General features: G+C 36.5%; 1 protein-coding gene across 2 annotated transcripts in view; it reads left to right on the top strand.

Annotated features, from left to right (window-relative positions):
- POLR3B (RNA polymerase III subunit B) overlaps positions 1-18,762 on the top strand; it is a 116,673-nt gene that overhangs the window by 8,222 nt on the left and 89,689 nt on the right. Inside the window, exons 5-9 of one of the 2 annotated variants that reach the window (XM_058568509.1) lie at positions 1,839-1,914; positions 4,830-4,930; positions 9,422-9,513; positions 10,703-10,820; positions 12,481-12,589. In XM_058568509.1, the coding sequence (XP_058424492.1) occupies positions 1,839-1,914; positions 4,830-4,930; positions 9,422-9,513; positions 10,703-10,820; positions 12,481-12,589 (496 nt within the window). Of the gene's footprint in view, positions 1-1,838; positions 1,915-4,829; positions 4,931-9,421; positions 9,514-10,702; positions 10,821-12,480; positions 12,590-18,762 lie in introns of those variants that run through there. The other variant, XM_058568510.1, reaches the window with a different exon arrangement.

The raw sequence follows: 18,762 nt of genomic DNA, 5'->3' as shown, positions 1-18,762 counted from the left end.
CTTTTGAAGAATTCTGCTCAGTTGTTTTCTGGAAGGTCCTTTGATTTGGGTTTGTGTGGTGTTTGCTTATGATTAGATTGGGTTATGCATTTTTTGCAAGAATACCACGGAAGTGATGTTTTATCATTCTCACTGCATCATATCAGGGGGTGCAGATGTCAATATATTTTATCACTGGTGTTTTTCACTTTGTTCACTCGATGAAGGTGATATCTTCTGGATTTCTCCACTGTAAAGTTACTATTTTTCCTTTTGTAATTAATGAGTATCTTATGGGGAGATCCTTTGAGACTATGCAAATATCTTATTTCTCATCATATCTTAACCGGTGATTTTAGCATACATTGATGATTCTTACCTATACCTGTTATTGCTGTGGTGTTTACCTAATGGTGAGTCTCTATTTCCATCATTCCTTCGACATTAATATTGGAATTCTACTGTAAGGAAGAGCTTTTTCTTCCCCTCATTTATATCTCTCTCTATAATTTTATTTATATCAATATGAATTCATGGGTATTTATTTTATTCTACGGATCATAATACAGTACTGTCGTTATTTTATTGCTCAAATTATCCCAGCTTTGGCCGTGGGGCCATCCTTCAGGTTGACTCCTATGTCCTGTCAACAGGCTCCCGTTAATTTTCGAGCACTCCTTTACTTTCTGGCACTGTGAAATGTGGTTCATCTGGTATTTTCCCTATCCCAGCCTGGAATCAACTATTTCTCCAAGGAACTCTAGTCTCTTTTATTAGAGAATAGTGCTTAGAAATTAAGATATGGATACTAAAGCCTCCGTAGACAGAGCTGGGAAATATCCGTATGTACACTGACACATGCATACACACACATCTATATTTCAGTATCCTATCCTTTTTTATATGTATTAAAAACCATTCATACTGATACTCCTGATTGTAATCCAACTCTACAGGACTCATTCTAACCTGTCTTTCCTTCTTTGTAACTTCTGTCCCTGACAGTGAGAAACCTAGCTCTCATTATCCATGCTATGTTTACTTATTTATTCAGTCCTAGAATATATATAAAGTAGTTTCAGAATTGTTCATTCATGCCTCTGTGAGAGTAAAATTTACTGATTGGAGTACACTATTTGTACACCACTTTTTTGTCTTTATCTTTACAGTATCCAATCAAAATTCAGTTTTCCAAAGTTAATTAGATGAGTTATTTTCTTTCACACTTCTTCAGTGCAGTTATATTATTCATCTGCAATGCGGAAGGTTTGTGGTTCCCTCTGCATCCTGGTTGATTTTAATTATGCCTTTATTTTTTGGGTATGTGAAACATTGTTATGTTTTTAAGAGCTAGATCTATAGAAAAAAGTATATTCAGGAAATTGTTGCTCCCCTCCCAATTCTTTCTGCCTTCTTCCCAGGTACTCCCTGGGGGTAACCAGTCTCAGTCACTTTCTCAGGAGAAAGTTTCTGCTTTCTCCTTCTCATGTTTCTTTTGTACAAATGAGCATATGTATTTTTTCCCCTTATATCCTCTTTCTTACATGAATGATAGCTTACTATGGACACTCATTTGTACTTTGCTTTTTTCATTAAGTATCATTTTCAGGAGCTATATTTCCAGTATATTTGTAAAGAGATGTACAGTAATTTTTTAAAAGATACTTTGATGGTATTTTCCCTCCTTTGTAAAGCTATCTGTACTGTCACTTCAAGAAGATCTCCAGTTATAATTTTTAATTTGTCATCCTTAGCAAGATAAGCATTTGTCAAAGTATAATCCTTATATTTGGGGATAATAGCTTGTTTATATGTTCTTTGAGGAAGTATCATTGGTAATGGAGTAATTTGCTTTTCAGATATCTTAATATCTATGTTGGGCTTCCTGATGTTGAAGAAAGCTTCAATGTAACTAGACCAGTGTCCCCTCATGAGGTAATTATCAACCTTACTTTAATTGAATTTGTTTGCTTTTAGTCAAAAAGTCTGTGCCCTTAATATATACTCTTAAGAGATTTAAAAACAGGAAAAAAAGTCTCTTAGGAGACAAAGGCAACCAAAATAAATAAGTACCTGTGTAATACTGTAATATATTAGGAAACAATTCTGCACTATTTAGTTTTTCATTTAATTGTAATTAACTTGTGTTTTATTTATGTCCTGTTTCTGAGCTTTTTAGCAGTCTCTCTCTATTCCCCCTCACCAGCCTCTGGTGCCTGGCACAGTGTGCTGTTTGTTACAGATGTTACTTGCTTAGCACAATTTTTTTTTTTTTTGGTGAGGAAGAGTAGCCCTGAGCTAACATCTGTTGCCAATCCTCCTCTTTTTGCTGAGGAAGACTGGCGCTGGGCTAACATCCGTGCCCATCTTCCTCCACTTTATATGTGGGACACCTGCCACAGCATGGCTTGCTGAGTGGTGCATAGGTCCACGCCCGGGATCCGAATCCGCAAACTCCAGGCTGCCGAAGCGGAGCGCACGAACTTAACCACTATGCCACTGGTCCGGCCCCACTTAGCACAGTTTTTGAGGGTCAGCATGCATTGTGTTAGGTGGAGGAGACTGAGGACTAGGAGCTCACAGTCTAATAGAAGAGACAGATGAGAAGAAAATTTAAATACTCGGGTTTTAGCAGAGCTACAGAGAAAGGCTATAGAACAGGCCTGTTTATCGGCTTTTAACAGATTCTAGCTTTCTCTTCAAATTCTTCCATTTAGTGTCCATAATTGGGAATTGATTCAGGAAAGAAAATCATTTTTGTAGATTTATCTGGTGTTGTGAGAATATAAAGCTAAAATAGCAGTTAGAAGACGTAGCACAGGAATCTTTATTAAACAACAAGTAAGTTGCTAGAGTGTTGTAGCTGGCTGAGCAAGGTTAAACAGGAAGTATGATCAAGTAAGCAGACATTTTATATGGGCAAATTTTGGTATTACTTAATCACCAAGTATTGATTGAACATTTATTTTGTGCCTCAGCATTGAGAGCTATAAAAGAAATGAGAGACAGTATCCTTCCTCAAGGAGTTCATACTCTTGCGGAGGGATTAAAATAACAAAACACATGAAACAGAGATACCAGGGGTTGCAAACTTGAATGCCTAGAAGGGTCAGTATGTGACGGTAAGGTCAGGTAGGTGAGGTCAGTATGTGAAGTTATGTTGAATAGGAAATGGTGAAGACTGGAACATTGGAAAGTGTGTGCCCCAGTTTGTCTTTTCCTCCCTCCCCATTCCATTTTGCTAGACCTTTCCAATTTTTCAAGAACTACACAGCCAATTAGCAATTTCCAAGTCATTTTCTAAACTATGTTACTGAATTCAGAGAAGGGAAGAGACAAAGTAGTTGAAGTAGTCATTATAATTATTCTTCCTGATGTTGAAAAAAGCAACATGGCATTAGAGAGAGAGGGTGCAAAGATTTCTTGGAGGGATGTTTGAGTCTTGCAGAGCAGGTGGGTGGGCGGTCATGAGACCCACAGCAGCATTGGCAGGGTGCAGGTATTGCAGATTCGACCGGCACAGCCGTACTCCTGTGATAAGAGAGAGGCCGAGGGAGGCGGAGGGAGCTCATGGAGGTAGTCTGGGGCCTAGGGGATGGATCCCCATTTTTACCACATCAAGTGAGTTTCAGTTCCATTTGAAGGGATAAGTTTGTTAAAACCCATGAATGTTTGTTTATCTATCATGGGCATTACATTAGTTTTATTAATAAAAATGAGATAAAATTTATATAGTACTCTGTACCAGGCACCATATATAAAAATATATGTTTATACTCATGAGAATTAAAATTATTCTCGTTGTCCTTTTATATACGAGGGAACTGAGATGCAGAAAGGTGATTTAAACTTAATTGATAGAGCTAGGATTTGAACACAGTCAATAGAGTCCACACTCTGAATCGCTGTGCCATCCTGCCTTTGGCCTAGCCTGAAGGAGGAGGCTTGATCTAATTGAATATAAGATAAACAATTTTTATTGATCAATAATAGGAATATCTGATATTTTAAAATCCCAGGCACTGTTAAAAAGGCTAGAAGAAATTTAATTCTTAAGTATTTTTGGTTCAGTAGAGGCCAGAGAGAGGATTCAGCACCATAAATTCTAGGGTTGATGTTCAGAGAAATGCTTTTTGAGACTACAGAGCCACCTGATGACTCTCAATATGATGGGGAAGTCATTGGAAGATTTTGATGGAGTTTCCTGTGTCTGGTCGTGGTTCAGGCAAGGGCATCTTTTTGTGAGTCATTGCCACGTAAAGCTAGAGCACACACCAACGATTTCTAAAGTTCTGCAAGTGACTCAGAAATTGTTAGAATGATGTGAGAAATGATTTGTGCTGTAACATATCACTGGGTAAGGAATTTTGTCATATAGTTTAGTTTATTTGGAGGATAAAAGGAAGTATAGTTTAAATTTTTTAGTTTGTCTGTGTGTATACTTTAGTTATTATACTGGTTTTAACTGTTTTGAATAAGCCAGCCGTAGTGGTTACCTTCCATGGACCCAGTTTTCAAGGAACAATCTAATTGTTTCAAAGATATGGGAGCAGACTGGTGATGGCATCAGATCAGTGAGAAGAAAATCAGTACCAGATTTATTGTTCCATTTCTGGGCTGGCAGGGGCAGGCATGCTGTGGCGATGTCTGGATCAATAGCTGGCATCATTCCCCTCAAGAAGAAGGTAGCTCATAACTCCCAGCGCCCTAAGGCAGCACATGGAACAGCTCAGTGGTCCATGGAGAGATCATATGTGGGCCATATTTCTACTAGAGACGGAGCTCTTTGAGGCTGCCAGGCCCTTTCTTTTCCAGAGAGGAGGAGCAGTGACTGTCTGGTTCTATTTCAGTGTCGTCTGCGGGACATGACATACTCTGCCCCCATCACAGTGGATATTGAGTACACCCGAGGCAGCCAGAGGATCATCCGCAATGCCTTACCCATTGGCAGGTGAGAAATGATCTCTATATTGGAACACACACTGCCTGCATTCCAGCCCTGTGAGGTGACCTTGAGCAAGTACTAAAGTTCTCTCTGCCCCATTTCCTCATCTGAAAAATGTGGGAAATGGTGCCTACTTCATGGATTATTTTGTGGATTCAGTGAGTCAGCACATGTAAAGCACTTAGTTGTGGTTATTATTTCTAAATTATGAAATGTTTTCTGTAAAGTTAAGGAAAATGCTTCCATTTCCTCCTGTAACTCCAGGCTGTTAGGGAAACATTAGGTAAGATAGCATTTCGGTGAACTCTCTTGGGCTGGTCTTCTTGGTGGATTCATGTGTCTTTTAAGTTTGAGTTTTCCTGGAAGTTTAACTGTTTCTCATATAGCAGTATTTAAGGGAGAAGTTACTTATTTGCCCAGAACAAGTTTGGAAATGATAGCTAGGATTAGCTAGTATGTTTGCAGTCTGCTTTTCCTAATTAGAGAAATATATTGACTCTCCTGTAGAAATGGACATAACCCACATTGATAATAACAATGTTTAATAATGATATTGGACTTTAAGCTTACTCCAAATAATTCCCATTCAAGTGTTTTTCCCCCTTCAAAAGTGCTAAGAGCTTAATAAACAATCCATTCGTTCAACAAATATGCACCAACTTCCTGTCATTTGTCATGCACTATGGTACTCAGGTACTAAGTAAGTACACTAAGGTACTCAGGTAAATAGAAGATACTTAAGATACTGCTCCTGTCAGCTACATTGAATCCCTATGGCACCATTTGGTAAGTACTATGATAGAGAAGTCCAAAGTACTGTGGGAACACACAAGTTTAACAGATCCTTCCCCAACTTCTCCTAAAGGAAGGGGGTTTTTGTATTGTTTCTCTCCTCATTCTTTAGTAAGGAAAATAAGTAGGGATATTAAAATATTAATCTTTGTTTTAGCAGGACTGTTTATCAATGTTAAGATAAGAGCTTCTCTCTTTCTTACATATGGACCACACTAGTGTCCAGTTAAATCTTGGACCATTGCTCAATTATTACCTGGATTGAATATTGTGAAGGAAAGATTGGAGAGAGAGGAGCAAAACAAAAATAGTTGGTAAGATTTAGGCTTTAGATCCTGGTTAAAGAGGAGGCAGGGAAGGGCGTGCATGTAACTGATATTTGTTGTATACCTACTGTGTGCCAGCCACTGTGATGGGTGATTTCCTTGATTAGCCCTGCATTCAAAAAAATGACCTCTGTTAGAATGCTTATATGTAGCATGCATTACCGAAGTTAAATACATTATCTCATTTAATTGTTTATTTTTAATCTAAAAATTTTAGTTTAATCCAAATAATATTCGTACTTGGTAACAAATCAAATAGTGCATAAGAACATTTGATACAAAGCAGTAGTTTTCCTCCCTACCCATCCTCTCCCCAGTCCCATTCCCAACCTCATAACCATTTCTGTTGTTTTTCTGGTGGTTATTACATCTATAACTTTAAATGCTATGCTTATACCTTTTTTTTGTTTGTTTTGCTGAGGAAGATTAGCCCTGAGTTAACATCTGTTGCCAATTTTCCTCGTTTTTTTGCTTGAGGAAGATTAGCCCCAAGCTGACATCTGTGCCAATCTTCCTCATTTTTTGCTTGAGGAAGATTAGTCCTGAGCTGACGTATGTGCCGGAGTTCCTCTACTTTATATGTGGGTTGCTGCCACAGCATGGCTGATGAGTGGTGTAGGTCCGCACCCAGGATCCGAACCTGCGAACCCGGGCCTGCAAAGCAGAACACACTGAACTTAACCACTATGCCACAGGGCCAGCCCACTTAATTTCTTGGTACATCAACTTTAGACATTATTTATTGACTCCTAATAAAGAAGATGGGGATTAGCTCATGTCTATCACCCACTTTCCTTGTCCCTTCCTCCTCTAAATTTTGCTTCTTATTTTTAATCCTTCTTTTGGGTACTGTGGTCATTTTAATATTCTTATATCTTAGTCAGTGTTTTGATTTCCTTCTGTGTAAAATGAGGATGTTGCTATCCCTACCTTTCCATTATGGTTTCTTTTTTTACCTATGAGTTACTTAGAAGACTGTTTTAAAATTTCCAAATTGGTTCTTTACATCAGTTTTTGGAACTTCGTGGAGACCTATTTATTTTCATATATGTTTCATGTGTGTTTGGAAGCAAGGGGCGTTCTCCAGTTGTTTTGTGTCATTGGCTATGTTTTTCCTTTAGATCAAGCTTGTTAATTGTGTTGTTTAGATGTCATGCATCTTCACTGATTTTTGATTTGTTTGTTCTCAATTACTGGTAGAGATGTGTTAAAATTTCCCACTATGATGGTGGATTTATCCATTTCTCCTTACATTTTTGTGTATTTTTGCTTTTTTTTTTTTTTTTTTTTTGTGAGGAGATCAGCCCTGAGCTAACATCCGCCAATCCTCCTCTTTTTTTGCTGAGGAAGACGGCCCTGGGCTAACATCTGTGCCTATCTTCCTCCACTTTATATGGGACGCCGCCACAGCATGGCTTACCAAGCAGTGCGTCGGTGCGCGCCCGGAATCCGAACCAGCGAACCCCGGGCCGCCGCAGCGGAGCGCGCGCACTTAACCGCTTGCGCCACCGGGCTGGCCCCTATTTTTGCTTTTTGAAGTTATGGTATTAGATGTGTAGAATTTAGAATTTTTAGGTCTTTCTGGTGAATTGAACCTTTTATTATTATGCATTTATCTTCTTTATCTTTTGTAATGTTTTTTGCCTTAAAATTTATTTTGTCGGCTCTTAATACAGCCACATCTCCTTTCTTTGGTTATTTTTCTGACATATTTTTTAAAACCTTTTCTTTTTAATCTTTGTATGTCCATATGTTTTAGGTATGTTTGGAGTAAACTACGTATGGCTAGATTTTTAAAAAATTTACCTGAGACTGTAGTCCATTTACATTTATTATGTTACTGATATATTTGGATATATTTCTGTCAACTTATTTTGTACTTTTAATCTGTCCAGCTTTTCATATATTTCAGGTTTTTTCTCTTTTTGCCTTTTGGATTAATGGAAATTTTTTTTTTCCCCCTTACTCTCCCTCAACTGATTGAAAGTCATATACAGTATTTCTGATTGTTTGTGTTTACTTTAGGAATTTTGAAATGCATACTTAACAAAGTTTGAAAATAATCAATATCTTTATTCTCCTCCTGGAAAGAACAAGGACCTTAGAAAGCTCTGACTTGGATCAAGTCAACTCCCTTGACTTGTGTGCTTTTGTTGTACCAAACTTTAGTTCTATTTTGTGTTTTTTTTAACCCATAAATCAGAGTTATTATTATTGTCTTATAGTTAATATTATTTTATAGTTACCCACATTATTTACCATATTCTTTGCTTACCATACATGTTTGTGTGTCAGACTTTGATTCCACATTTATTTTTCATCTTCCTGAAGTTTTATCGTTTAGAAACTCTTTTAGTTTGGGTCTATTAGTAGTAACTTCTCTCAGTTTTTGTCTGAAAATATCCTTATATCAACCTCATTCTGAAAGATGACTCAACAGAATGAGAAAAATCTAGGTTGACAGTTATTTTCTCTCAGCACTTGGAGCTGTCACTCCACTGGCATCTGTTCATTGCAGGTGTGAAGTTATCTGTCCATCAAATCATCCTTCCTTTTATAGTAACTTACCTTTTCTTCTGGCTGGGTTTTAAATCGTCTCTTTGTCTTTGGTGTTTTGTACCTTAACTGTGTTTAGTTGGGGCTTTTTTTTTTTTATCCTGCATATATATTATTGTAGGGATTTATGGCTTTTATACATTTTTTAAAGTTCTCAGCCATTATCTCTGAATAGGACTTCTCACCCATTTTGTGTATTCTCTCCATCTAGAAGTCTGATTAGACGTATATGAGACCCTCTCCCTCTATTCGTCCATGACTGTTAAACTCTCTTTCATATCATCCATCTCTTTGTCTCTCTGAAATACATTCTCAGTTTCTTCAGAGCTCTTTTCCAATTCAGTAATTCTGTCTTCAGCAGTGTCAAATCTACTGTTCTTCAGCCTATTTATAGATTTTTAAATTAATGCTTACGTTTTCATTTCTAGAATTTTTACTGAGTTCTTTTTCAAAACTCCCTGCTTAGTTTTGGTGGTCTCTTCTTCCTTACACTTTGACTCATTGTGCTATTTCTATGTAACTAAGGAGAGGCACTTTGTTTGCCATGAATGAAGAGTTGCAGCCATTTCTGACTTTCACTGCAAAGTTGGAGGAAACCAAACATTTGAGTTTTTTTAATCTGTGCTGGAGGAGCAGTGTGCCGGAGGAAATACTTCATTTCATCAGCTCTTTCTCGTAACTACCATTGCTCTGCCTTTTCTAACACGTCGAAGAGGAATGCAGACCCCTTAGTGATGTGTACAGTGCACAGCTTGTATTCTTCTCACCTTTTTTGCCAGTGACAATCTTTATGTGATATTTCTTTTTGTTTTATTTTAAACAGAATGCCCATAATGCTACGTAGTTCAAACTGTGTTCTTACAGGAAAAACACCAGCAGAATTTGCCAAACTGAACGAATGTCCGTTAGATCCAGGTATGTGTGATTCCTCAGATTTGCCCCCCTTCCTTTGTTTTTTGCCTTTGTTTTACTGTGGATGCTGTTTTAACATTTTTCCACAAAAACAATACCAGCCTTTCTGCTTTATAATGAACTTGAACTTGGATAAAACTTCATTTACAAAGTGTCTGGAAATTTGGCTCCAACTTTATTCTGTTAGTCTGTATTTCTAAAAGGTATACTATTTCCTCTTTTATTTCACGTTTAAAACTTTAATATCCCAAGTTCTGATTTATTGCTGTGGTTTGTCAGTCTTGTTTTTGTCTCTTTGCTCAATGGTTTCTTTTGGTATGCTTAAAAGTTCAAGAATAATCTCACAGTTAGTTGTCTAGCTGGACGAAAAGACTCAAATAGCTTTCTACAGGCTGTTTTCAATGCAGTAAAGGGGCAAAGAATGAATCTTTTAAGTTTTTAACAGTTTTTTTTTTTGTAACTATTTCTAGGCAGTTTCTTTGGTTAAGTTTCAAGCTTAACACTTAACAGAAAGTTTCTTTTAATTCCTTAACTCATTTCACATTGATTTAGTTTATGGTTGCTTTAATCTAATTCCTTTAAAGTTGCATTAAGGTAGTATCCCGGAAGGCTTTGGAAAGATGGTAACAATGTGACTTTACTAGACTGTAACAAAATGTTGCATAAGTCAAATATGTTGCCATTTTTTTGCTTATATTCTGCAGGTAAAATGAAGTCTCACTTTATCCTATTCTGAATAGTCTGCAAAGAAACGTGATAATGTTTTATGAGTTTTATTGAATATAGAATATTATTTTGGAAACTAATCTTAGTCTACCATTGTCACTGATTTGTTAGAGAAACAAATTTCAGTTTATATTAAAGATTGTCGGTATTTCTGTGCTTAAGAAATCTGAAGACAATTTATTTCACATTTTTTTCATTCGCCTCTTATATACGTCGGGTACTAATGATACATAGACTGATAAGATACATTCCCTGCCCTCAAGAAGTTTATTATCTTATGGCTCGTTTGTGTAAAATCAGGTGCTGGCACTATCACCAATTCATAAAACAGTATCAGCAAACCCCTTCAGATGAAGTGATGGCCGGCGCCATGAGGCAGCAGAAGAGCGATCTCTAATGCAGGAGATTACTAAATTATGCTGTTTGAAGAATAGGCGGTGAAGCTTTTCTTGTTTCCTTGGGGCAGGTGGCTACTTCATTGTTAAAGGAGTAGAAAAAGTTATTCTCATCCAAGAGCAACTGTCTAAGAACAGGATCATTGTGGAGGCTGATAGAAAGGGGACGGTTGGTGCTTCAGTTACCAGGTATGGGAAGCAAAGATGATGTTCCTAAGAAATATTGATAATTCCATTAATATCAGATGGCTCTCTTTCAGTACGAAAGTAACCAGTTATTTCTCTCTGGTAAAAGGCAGCATAATATTTAAAGTATCTGCATTTAATTTATTGTATAAGTCTGTAAGCACAGAATATTGATTTAAAATGTTCAGTGATGAATGTGTGAAACATTGTTTGAAAGGCCACTTGTTATTTTATTCAAGTTGAATTTTATGTTAATTTGTAGCATTAAAGGAACTTTTAAAAAAGAGAGAAGCACTCTAGTTTTTCATGCTCCTTTTCAGTCTTTGACCATCTTATGTATGTACATCTACATCGATAGAATCAGAGACTATTTTATACTCAATATTTAATGAATTATATCATGGACTTAACATCTTATTAGTTTTCTAGACCAGCTTCTTTCACAGTATACTCATTTTTCTACAACAGCGTCCCTTATATCACTCCCGTAACAACTTTTGTCTGGTTTATTATCGTGTAATTTTAAATTTGCATGTTAATGAGTTCTGGGAATTAAAAAAATCGTGGCATAGTTAAGATGTCAGTATGCAATAGTTTCTCTGCTGACAACATGTAATTAACTGCTTAACTCGAGTTTCTGCATTTTTCTTTCTGATGAAGAGGCAGCTGACAATGGCCATTCACTGAGCAGTTACTAGGAGCCAGGCAGTGTACTAGGTGCTTTACATATACTGTTTAATTGTCACCTCAGCCCTCCAAGATAAGTAGTATTATCTCCATTTCACAGCTGAGTAACAGGCCTTGAGGCCAGAGTGACATCAATCATCAGAGGGAGCCAGCATTTGAATCCAGATCTAATAATTCTACAACCCATGTCTTCCCACTGTACACACCTTTTGGAGCCAGGGCCACTGGGATTTGAATCCCAAAGTTGTTGTCTACTAGCTATGAGGCACTTGGGTGGGAGTTACGTAGCTTCTCTGGGAGTTAACGTAGCTTCTCTATGCTCGGTTTCCTGGTACAGGATTTGGAGACACTACCTCAAAGTAAGTGTTAGTAGGTAGGAGATTAGAGCTAATACAAGTAGAGTGAGTAACAGCGCAGTGTATGTGGCGGTGATCAGTATGTTTTACTGTTGTGGTTGATTAAAGCTTGGAAATGTTTTTAAATCCATTAGGGATTTTATAGCTAATAGAGATATCAGTAGAGACCAAGATTGTAGGTATGTTTTATTGGATTATTAGTTTAAAAATTCATAGTATATAAATTCATTTCTTCATAGTTTTCTCATTGTGGCGTAGGCTCATTTTGAGATTTTTCTCTTCAAATGTGTAAAATTGATCATGAATATGTCCTACAGTGGATCAAAGCAGTTCAGTAGGATCAAAGTGAAGTAGATCAAAATGAATTGGTGATTGTCACTCATTCACCCACAAAACTTCCATTGTAATCTCAAAGCTAAAGAAACATTTATAGTGTTATTGAATGTTCGTGGAAGTGACAGGGAGGCAGGAAAGGAGTTGTGCATCTTTGCAAAGCACCTATTAGAAGGGACCTTACTGATCGTTATTGATCAGTTGAACCTTATTGATTGATCATATGCCGTGTTACTAGCTTGAAACTAAATGGGGATACAGCTTAACGAACTTGTGTTTCCTTATAGCTCCACCCATGAGAAAAAGAGCAGAACCAATATGGCTGTGAAACAAGGGCGATTTTATTTGAGGCATAATACTTTGTCAGAAGATATACCCATTGTAATCATATTTAAGGTAAGGCAACAGGTATCTACTGAAAATTATAAAGAATTCTTTCTCTGATTTATTTTCATATGTAATTAGAAATTTGGAGGATAAGGAGTTCTAGAAATAGAAAGATTTATGGCATGGATAAGTTGTCAGTCATTTGTATTTTCAATTGAAATCTAGTAAGACCTGGGTTCAGATATTTTAAAAAATAGTAATCTATTTTTTTAATAGATACAGTATAAAAAATTCCAGAGATACGAAAGGGTATATAGTGGTGAGTAAGCCTCCCACCCACGTGTACCTAACCACATAGTTCCCTTACCCAAAAACACCACTTGCTGCTAGTTTCTTGTGCACTTTCTAGAGAGAGTCTATGCATATACAAGCACGTAAGTATATAGTAGGTTTTTATTCTGTTTTGTTTTTTACTTACATGCATTGCACACTGTTTTGCACTGAGCTCTTTTTTTTTTTTTTGTAACTTACATCTTGCAGATAGTGTTATGTTAGTTCATACAAAGCTACTGCATTCTTTTTGGCAAACTTCCATTTATGGGTGTACCATAGTTTATTTAACCCCGTCAGTGGACATATACACTCTTGCTGTTATAAAACTGCTATAATATGTTACACATGGGCTAGGATATCTGTAGGCTAAATTCCTAGCAGTGGAATTTTCTAGGTCAAAGAGTATGGACCACGTTCATTGTTCTTTTTTATGGACTTCTGGATTCTGGTGAGTTTCTACATAAACAAATATTCAATCTACAATTGATTTTTTTTTTTTTCAGCTGGTTTGTGAATTGTTGGCTTAGAACCTAAGACATTTTCCCATAGAAATAACGTTTAAATGGTATAGTTTTCTCAGATCACTGCATGTGGTCCTCTTAACCTGCTCTGAGACTTAAATATTATATCCATTCTACAAACAGTTAAATTGTAGTATTCGTCATTAGGCAAAACAGAAAAATACTTGGCATTATAGGATAACAATTAATCCTCAGTATTTTCAGATTCTATTTTGGCAATTCTCCTACTTGCTAAAACTTATTTTAACCCCCAAATCAATACTTTTGGTGCTTTTACAGTTATTTACGGACATGCACATGTGCAGAGCAGCTAAAAATTTGAGTCACCAAGCAGGCACATTCCCAGCTGAGGTTGGACACTCTGCCTTCGCATTTCAGCTCTCGTCCTGTAAACAAGTGCCCTTTTTGAGATCTGTTTAGTGCCATGTTTTTCACATTTTATACTTTTTCTTGATGGTTTTACTGTGTAAAATGGCCCCTGAGCATAGTGCTGAAGTGCTGTCTACTGTTCCTAAGCACAGGCAATGTGATGTGCCTTACGGAGAAAATACATGTGTTAAGTAAGCTTCGCTCAGGTATAAATTACAGTGCTGTCGCTGTGAGTTCAGTTTTATGAATCAACAATATATATGTTATATAAGGTAGCTTTAAACAGAAACACACATAAAACCAGGTTCTGTATTGATCAGTTGAAGAAAATGTAATTAGAGGCTCACAGGAACCTAATCTAAGCATTGTCCCCTTGGAGCAATGCTTCAGGATTTAGTTCAGTGTTTTTGGCAACTTTGTAGAACGTAGCTACCGTGGATAATGATAATCGACTGTACATGGGTATGAAATGAATCTTGATGACTAGGTTGATTGAAATAAAGAGCTCAGATTGAAATAAAGAGCTCAGATTATTTGAGGAAATACTAAAGAGGTACTAGATACTTCAGATAATTTTAGGGGTTGCTAATACTCATTTCTCATTATTTAGTTTCACCTCAGAGTTAAATATTTCTGTTCAGCAGTTGTTATGATAGTAGAAATATTCTGGGGGTCGCAATGAGAGAAAACAGGAAGAGATCCTCTGAGGTAGAATTAACTAAGTTGGTTGAAAAGGAGAAACATTTGGATATAAGCCTCAGAGGAGTCAGAAAGAAGGAATTGAACCTGTCCTGTTAAAGTTGTAACCAGGTGACAATGATGAGAGTCATGGAAAATGGAGCTTTTCATGTCAGGCTGGTGTTGGGGGCTGGGGTGTGTGCCTGGGTGTTCAGAGGCATTGAACGAATGTTGACAAGTCAGGTTCTTTAACTCAGGAAATACCCATATTCTAAATGCAATTACATGAAGGGGGTTGTAGGCACTTTTTTGTGTGTTTAATATAGCTTAATGTGCTTTTGAGTTCTCTAAATGAGATGGTGCCATTTATTTTCTTTTTAGGATGACGATAATCATAAAAGCCGTAGCATTATATCAGGGGGCCAGAGAGAATTCTTAAATATACTTTTTATTATGTTTATTTAAGATTTTTATTTTTTAAGCACAGAAGTAATTTTGGTTTTTCTTTAGGGATCCCACAGTACCCAACGTAGTGTCTTGTGTACATTAGCGGTGTTTAGTAGATAAAGAAAATTTTATCTACGTAGAATTACATCTCCAGCAGAGGGCAGTATGTTCCCACGCATCAAAAGGACTTTTTTGAATGTTTTCGATGCCTGAAGATGCACAGGACTGCTTTCCTGTTTTTTCTAGACCAGAAATTATAAATTAATTATAATGCATGTAATCTTATATCACTCACATGGAAAATGCATTACTAGACACATGCGTGCGTTAAAATCAGAAAAATTTCATTAAATCCGTTTTTTTTTTGGCTAGGTGACTAAAGTTTGATAAGACAGTTTCTTCTGTCAAATTTGTTTAATATTTATGTTGTAAGTGTATACATATATAGCTGACTTAAGTCCTTTTTATAATGGGGCTATAAATTAACAGTGTGCATTTTTATGTAACCAGTAGTTGAGATTTCAGACTTCTCCCTTTCTGATTATAAAACAGTCCTTGCCTTGTAAAAATTTAGAAAGCCACTGAAAAGTATAACTACATTTTTGGATATATTTTTCTAGACATTTTTTTCTTTTACTTTTATAATATACACATCGATTTTATTTTATTTTTTCACTTAACAGTGAATTGTGAATAGCTTTCCATGTCTATAAATATAAATTTATTTCATTAATTTTAGAAGGTATTGTGTAGAAATTGCATGTGTGGTATAATCTATTTAACCAATTTCCTATAGTGGGTCATTTAGGTGTCATCTTATCCCCCAAATTTTCACTCTTATGCACAACCCTGAGTGTCCTTATACATACATGTTTGTGCATGTTGCTGGTGATTTTGTGAGACTTAATTCCTGGGAGTGGAATTACATCTTTTTTTAAAAACTTGGTACATGTTGCCAAATTTTTCTCCTGAAACGTATCCATTACATTCTAATCAGCAGTGTATAAGAATTAAATATTTTTAAATTTTCAGTTCAAATTTTTCAGTGTAAATTTTCAGTCACTTTTTTTGGTCTCCTACTGTAGGGATGTTTCAATAATCTGGTGGAAACATGTTTGATAACCACTATTGAGACTCTATCATCTGGAAGTTAGCATAGAGTATTGGATAGCTTAGAATCAGACAAATCTACGTTAAATTCCAGCTTCTCCACTTACTAGGTTTGTGGTCTTAGGCACATTTCCCAATCTCTTTGCATTTGGATAATTTATCTATCAAGGGAGAATTTTACCTAAGAGGGTTGTTGTGAAGTACAAATGAGATAATGTATTTTTTGAAAAGTGAGACTGCCTGGAAAGAGGATGCTGTTTCTCTTTACCTAGTTCTCCTTAAACATTTAATGTCAGAAGCCCAGGAAAATAAACTGGGATACCAGAAAAGTCACATCATTTCTCTTTTTGTGTTGTGGGGCCCTAACACAGACCTTGACAGTCATTAGGACTTGATGGTTGTTGATTGTAACCAACAATTGGCTAAAAGTGACAGAAGCAGCAGGGTTTCCAGATTTCATGCTGAGTCTGAATATGACGGATAAAGCATTTAAGACCTAGATCAGCCTTATTTATGGACTTGAATCACTACAAAGGTTCTCCTGCCCGTGAATCTTCCCCACTTTACATTTTGTATTCTAAATAATTTCAGCAGTTGTGCTGTGATGGCATCTGCAGTCTGAAAGTTTTACAGGAAAGAGGATCAGATTTCAAGGGTGCTGGGCATTGTTTCTTGGAAACCAACTCACACTGAAATTTTTGATCTTTAAAGAGAAAAAATTACAAAGTTAAAGAGGGCCATCACAGTTCTTTTGTTATCTGCTAGGACTACTTTTGGTAATAATAAATTGACTTCTGTCTACTTTAAAGAAAAATTAGAGATTTCTGAATGTTAGATATTTTAAGAAGTTTTCTCCTTTCCGTCCTTCACATAATATATTTCAGTGTGTCACCATTAGCCGGCATATCATTCTTTTCTGCTTATTGGTATTCTTCTTTCTGTCTCTGAAAGTCACACTTGTAGTCACACTTAGTGGATATTCAAGGAGAAGACTTCATGCCTCTTTTTAAAGAGTGCGTCCCCTTATTTTTGTTCTTTCTTATTGCTGATTGCCAGACTGGGTGACCTTCTGCTGAAACATATTGTCTCTGCTATTTTTTCCTAAGGTTATTATATAGTGTTCACTTTTGACTTATTAGTTAGGTGAAATGATTTCAGATATCTAGAGTACAAAGAGTTCCATGTAAAGCTAGTTTTCAGATGTCTAAATGATGTCTATAAAGCAAAATGGTTGGGCATTTTGCTGTCGTTTCCATAGCAATATGTCATTTATTTGTAGCTGTGACTTCCGAAGGCTACATAGTCATCAAGTCAGTTTGGTCTTTGGAGCCGGAGTGCTTTTGATGATAATCTGAGTTATCACCCTGTATTTCAGTGACCCGATATAGGAAGAGTTTAGTCCTTTCAGAGGAATGCTTTGCCACTGATCCTTCTTTCTGCACATATGATGTCATTTACCATGTGCTTGGCATATCTTTGCTTCACGGCTTAGAAATATTTCAAGGGTTTGAGCAGTCTATTTTTTTGTGTGTGTGTGAGGAAGATTAGCCCTGAGCTAACATCCGATGCCAATCCTCCTCTTTTTGCTGAGGAAGATTGGCCCTGGGCTAACATCTGTGCCCATCTTCCTCTACTTTATATGGGACGCTGCCACAGCATGGCTTGACAAGCAGTGCATCGGCGCATGCCTGGGATTCGAACCTGCGAACCCCGGGCCACTGCAGTGGAGGGCGTGCACTTAACTGCTACGCCACCAGGCCGGCTCCTAGAGCAGTCTATTTAGATCTATGTTAGGCCACTCCAGAATTTTATGCAACTGTAAAATTAGTGCTTAGATTCAGCATCAGGACGACTTGAAGTGGCAATCCATGTGTTTAATGAGGAAAGACTTTTTCGTTATTATTAAACACTAAAATGGGCAATAAGTATATAGTCTTTTTCACCTGGAGATTACTGAACTAAACATTAATTATTAAAATAATCTAGGTGGCCTTCAGTTCAGATGATTTAGATGTTAACATGCCTAAAGAAAGGGAGCTGATCTAGAAAGCTACTGCCATTTCAGCTCTAAGTTTCTGTTTCCATCTCAGTGAGGCCTTCTCCTGCTCTGTCATTTTGTGTGCTTGGTTTGGTATCTTTCCCATGTAGATCTATTGTGTTTGGGCTTTCCTCTGAGAAGAAAAGTGCATTGGTTACAAAGCTTTATTATCAAAGATTTTAGAGAAAGGTGATTAGAATCTACTGCAAATTGGTATTGTTTTTCTTATATTTTGATTCCATTAAAACCCATATAACATTATTTTGAGAGGTTGACAGATAAAAATTAACATATTCTAATTAGCTTTTCACAGAGAAATATTTTCTTCTGATATTTGTAACTGGCTACTTGCAGACCAAGGAGAAAGTGTAGATGGTTCTACATATATGCCATCACCATCAGAGTTGATGCAACTCAGTGTGCTTGATCTAAGGATAATCCAGTTTTTTTTTTCATTTGTTTAAAAATTAGAACTGATAATTTTTCAGGATTACTCCTCTTTAATCTATGAAAGGTTAATGAATGTGTGTAATTTTTAAATAGGAGTTTGTGTCTAGTATCCATTTGAATAAATGCATCATATCAAATTAGAGATAAAAATATGAAAAATTAAAGTGCAAAAAAAGAAATTTGTGTCCTGAGAACTTTATTTAGTCACTAAACAAATTTTTGAACAAAACAAGTTATACACTTTAAAAAAAATCTTTTTTAAGTGTAAATAGTAAATTTCATTCCAAAAGTTGGTC

Source organism: Diceros bicornis, chromosome 25 (genome assembly GCF_020826845.1).
Source record: "Diceros bicornis minor isolate mBicDic1 chromosome 25, mDicBic1.mat.cur, whole genome shotgun sequence".
Lineage (NCBI taxonomy): Eukaryota > Metazoa > Chordata > Mammalia > Perissodactyla > Rhinocerotidae > Diceros > Diceros bicornis.
Note: the sequence above shows the minus strand (reverse complement) of the source record. Positions and strands in the feature narration are given on the sequence as shown.